The sequence below is a fragment of the Apis mellifera genome, linkage group LG11 (assembly GCF_003254395.2).
Source record: "Apis mellifera strain DH4 linkage group LG11, Amel_HAv3.1, whole genome shotgun sequence".
NCBI classification, from domain to species: domain Eukaryota; kingdom Metazoa; phylum Arthropoda; class Insecta; order Hymenoptera; family Apidae; genus Apis; species Apis mellifera.
This window is the reverse complement of record NC_037648.1, coordinates 15,998,530-16,002,589: the sequence shown is the minus strand read 5'-3', so window position 1 is coordinate 16,002,589 and position 4,060 is coordinate 15,998,530. Positions and strand designations below refer to the sequence as shown.

At 28.4% G+C, this 4,060-nt stretch overlaps 1 protein-coding gene across 1 annotated transcript; it reads right to left on the bottom strand.

Annotated features, from left to right (window-relative positions):
• Positions 1-232: 232 nt before the first annotated feature.
• Positions 233-3,984, bottom strand: LOC724998 (solute carrier family 2, facilitated glucose transporter member 10). The gene is made up of 6 exons (XM_026444117.1): positions 3,873-3,984; positions 3,160-3,573; positions 2,536-3,087; positions 1,975-2,321; positions 1,670-1,898; positions 233-1,588 (listed from the first exon to the last, which is right to left on the bottom strand). Exons 2-6 carry the CDS (start codon positions 3,500-3,502, stop codon positions 1,341-1,343), a joined length of 1,719 nt encoding a protein of 572 aa, XP_026299902.1. The 5' UTR covers positions 3,503-3,573; positions 3,873-3,984; the 3' UTR covers positions 233-1,340.
• Positions 3,985-4,060: the final 76 nt, after the last annotated feature.

Sequence of the window (4,060 nt, the reverse complement as noted above, 5' to 3'; positions counted from 1 at the left end):
TAATTGACCAATAAGAAAAAGAGAAAGTAGAAACAATGTATATAGTATAGTTTATAAATCGAATTTATTATGAAATACATGGATGCATGTAGATATACATATATGTGGATTAAGTGATATAAAGAAGAAATTACTATTTTCATAAAAATGAAAGAAATTATTTGACGCATAATTATTATATGTATGTATGTATGTGTGCGCACACAGAGAGTGAGAGATTAAAACAAAAGTATTATATTTTCTATATATTTTATTAGGTATATAAACCAATTGTATCTTTGTCAAGTACAATATTACATTTTACAATATTGTAAATCTGCAATAATTATATATGAAAATTATTTTTATATACAGCAATGTTATATATAATAAAAGATTTTTACATAGTGATATTTATTTTAAATGGCACCAAAGAACATTGCAACATTATTATTATTATTATATGTAAAAAAAAAAACTGCAGTCAATATCAAAATGAATATGATAAATGTTAAGTATTTAAAGAAGTATATAGCGATACATATGATGAAAAAAATAATATTATGATTATTGAAAAATCGTAAATATTATATGTCATATATTTTCTTATTCAAATGTCAAATATTTATTTCTAAACATAATTTAAAATCTGCCTTTATACTATAAAATATCTAATTTTATATATGTACCCCTAATACTTGATTTACTAATTTTTCAATTCAAAATTTCCAGTACAAGTAATTACGTCATACAACGTGTCATTAAATAAAATCAAGAATTATATATAATATATAAATTTTTTTTTAATAGAATTGTCATTAATAATCTCTTGTTTAATAAATTGAAAGAAGATGAAAAGATGAAATAATTAAAAACCTAGTCAGTCTTTGGCATCAAAAATGATTTATATATTTTGACATTTCTATTACGTTGTGTGATATGTTCTATAATAATCGGCAGTTACGATAATATTTTTGGAAGTACACGTGTATGTATTATTGACATACAATACTTATTGAACACAATATCGTATAGAACAGTTTTTAAGATAAGTTTTTGATCATTAATTCATTCAAAATGAGATAAAAATAATATTTAGAATACTTTCATCGACATGTAAGGATTATATATGTTTATTGGATTATCTTGAAATTTTTAATCGCAATTGTTAAACTGTTCATTTTGAAAAAATATGTTTTTTTTTTTTTTTTAATGGCTTGGAAACAAACTTAATCCTAAACCAATTATAACATAATTTTTAGCAGTTCAAAAATGATTTGGAAATTATTTTAAATCTGAATAATAAAAAACTACAGGAACTTTTGGGATAATCCAATATTTTGATAATTGAAATTTCATTTTCAGATTAAAGTACTTTGCCCGTTATTTGTATTCTCGTTATATCGTTTTATCCATTGAATGTGACAAATGAGCGGTAAACTGCGCAAATTGTTACATATACGCGTCCCAAGAGAAATTTTCCTTAATTCTTGAGCAATTTGATGTAAAGATTTGCCTTTTGTTTCGGGAATGAAAAGAAAGACGTAAAATATTGTAACGAGACACATGAAACTATAAAATAAATAGGACCCAGCTAATGTCAATGATTCTGAAAGAAAAATAATTATTAAATGAAAAATAATATATTTTTTTTTAAATTTATAGAGGAAAAGAAAGGTAAAAAACTTACTTGTCATAGCACTGACAGATTCTGTAGCAATGATATGAGTTATCCATATTACAATGGAAACGAAACTGATACATTTCCCTCGTACCGCAGCAGGGAAAACTTCGGTGAGATTTAAAAGTGGTACTGGTCCAAGTCCTAAGGCGTATGCTGCTTCATATACGAGTAACGTTATTACTGCTAGAATACGCAAACTATCGGTTAAACCATCCGAAACGGCAATATTTTGTATCTGTAATGAAATAAGAAGTAATTTAATCGAATGCCATCAATCTGCTCACGAATCTGAGTAAATGAGAAAAATATACTTCGCAAGATGCTTTAATTTGCGTCCATGTTTCTGGACTAGGTGGTACAATAGCCAACGGAGTCGGTAATAAGGGGAACGGCGGTGGTGAACCGGTAGGTAAAATGGTATGAATTTTAACTTCCTCATTACGATGATTCTTACAATGATTATTCATAACATCTAGATTGTCGTCTCCCCTATCTATCGTAGCGAGTAAAGATAGTAAGGATATTGTAGTCATGCAGATGGTTGCCGATGTAATTAGAGCTGTTCGTCGACCACATCTTTCTACTATGATCAAAGATAACATTGTACTAAATACCTTCACGATAGCCAGTGATATTAGGGCTGTGACTTCTGCAACATCTGTATAAACGAATGAAATAATAAAATAAAAAAATATTTGTTCAAATTAAGAGAGAGACTGAGAGAGAGAGAGAGAGAGAGAGAGAGAGAGAGAGAGAGAGAGAGAGAGAGAGAGAGAGAGAGAGAGAGAGAGAGAGAGAGAGAGAGAGAGAGAGAGAGAGAGAGAGAGAGAGAGAGAGAGAGAGAATAAAAGAATAATGATCAGAACACTTACTAGAACAAATACCTAATAATGCAAACAATCTTGGTGCGTAATACAAAACTTGTCGTTTGCCAGTACCTTGTTGAAATATCAGTAAAAAAGCCATAATCGTTAGGGTCTCAAAAATTGTGTACCAAGCTTTCTTCGACGATGTTTTCGAAACATTTGCCATTCTTTTATAAAGTAAAAACGGTGGAGATCGTTGAAGAAATATAATAGTTATTATACAAGCGGTTAAAGCAGGTACGGCTGTTATACCAATGGAAAATCGCCATTGATAATCAATATTTTTGATCGCAGCTGCAATGACGGAAATCAAAAATCCAGTAGCTACGCCCAATTGATATAATATTATATTATATCCGCGTTTATTTAACTCGGATACTTCTGCCATATATATGCAATGAGCTATAGCGGATACAGATCCAGAATATCCGCAAATCATCCGAGCGACAAGTAATAAAATATAATGATTTGCCAAAGCTGATAATAAAGCGCCAAAAGTTAGAAAAACTAACGTCAATATCATTGTCCAACGTCGACCGAATGAATCGATCAAAAAACCTATAAAGTATTATATTATTAATATTATTTATTTCATTCATTTTTATTTTTAGAAACTTTTTTTGTACATACCACCGGTTAAACCACCAACAAGAGCTCCAACAAACCAAATACTTATGACAAAATCTTTTTCAAAACAATTCAAATTGAATTCATGTTTGATTAAAGGAGCTATAGGTTTTGCAATGCTCATATCACTTCCAAAAGCAATACCTGCCAAAATTGCTACCATGGAAACGAAAATATTTTTATTCCCAGATGTTAATGGTGTTAAATTATCATTCTCTTTTGGGAATGGTTTTCTTAAATTTTTAGGAGGTAAACATTGATAATCATTCGGAACCTTATTTATAGGTTTTTCAATAGCTTTATTCGCACTATTCAATAATATTGCAGTATCTTCTTCGTCTGACATTTTTCTTCAATATAATTATAGTAATTATATATATGTATCAAAATCACATTAAGAAGAATTATCCTTATATCCTGCAACATGAACATTTTATGGAATATTTTATAGAATAATGAATAAACAAAAAATTTTATATTAATTTTTAAATAAATTATATTATATAAGTTATGATTAATATATTAGTATAATACATATATATTGAAATGCTATTAATGATGATTTTTTCAAATATAATTTATAAAAAAGTTATTTCAGAATTTCATAATCGTTTACACGTATTCATACGATTAAGAATATATTGAGAATATATTGTAAAATAATTTAAATACTATACACATAGAGATAAAAGCCTATGAAATAAAAGTATAAAAACCTCTATTGTTTACTTTCGTTGATTTGACATTTGTGGTTTGTAGATAACTGAGAATTGACAGTTGTCGTGACGTTTAGGCATGAAGCGCCATCTTACGAGATACTCGAAACAAACGAATTCAGCTATGCGCAAAAGCAAGGCACGGCTTTACTTTGCCTATCAGGGAAATCAGTGTATCTATTGGAGAT

Excerpts from the sequence above, each read along its gene's own strand:
- LOC724998 (XM_026444117.1), bottom strand. The coding sequence starts at position 3,502 with ATGTCAGACGAAGAAGATACTGCAATATTATTGAATAGTGCGAATAAA. Across the intron at positions 3,088-3,159 it reads TGTTGGTGGTTTAACCGGTG|GTTTTTTGATCGATTCATTC; the intron begins GTATGTACAAAA and ends AATACTTTATAG. Across the intron at positions 1,899-1,974 it reads AAATTAAAGCATCTTGCGAA|ATACAAAATATTGCCGTTTC; the intron begins GTATATTTTTCT and ends ATTTCATTACAG.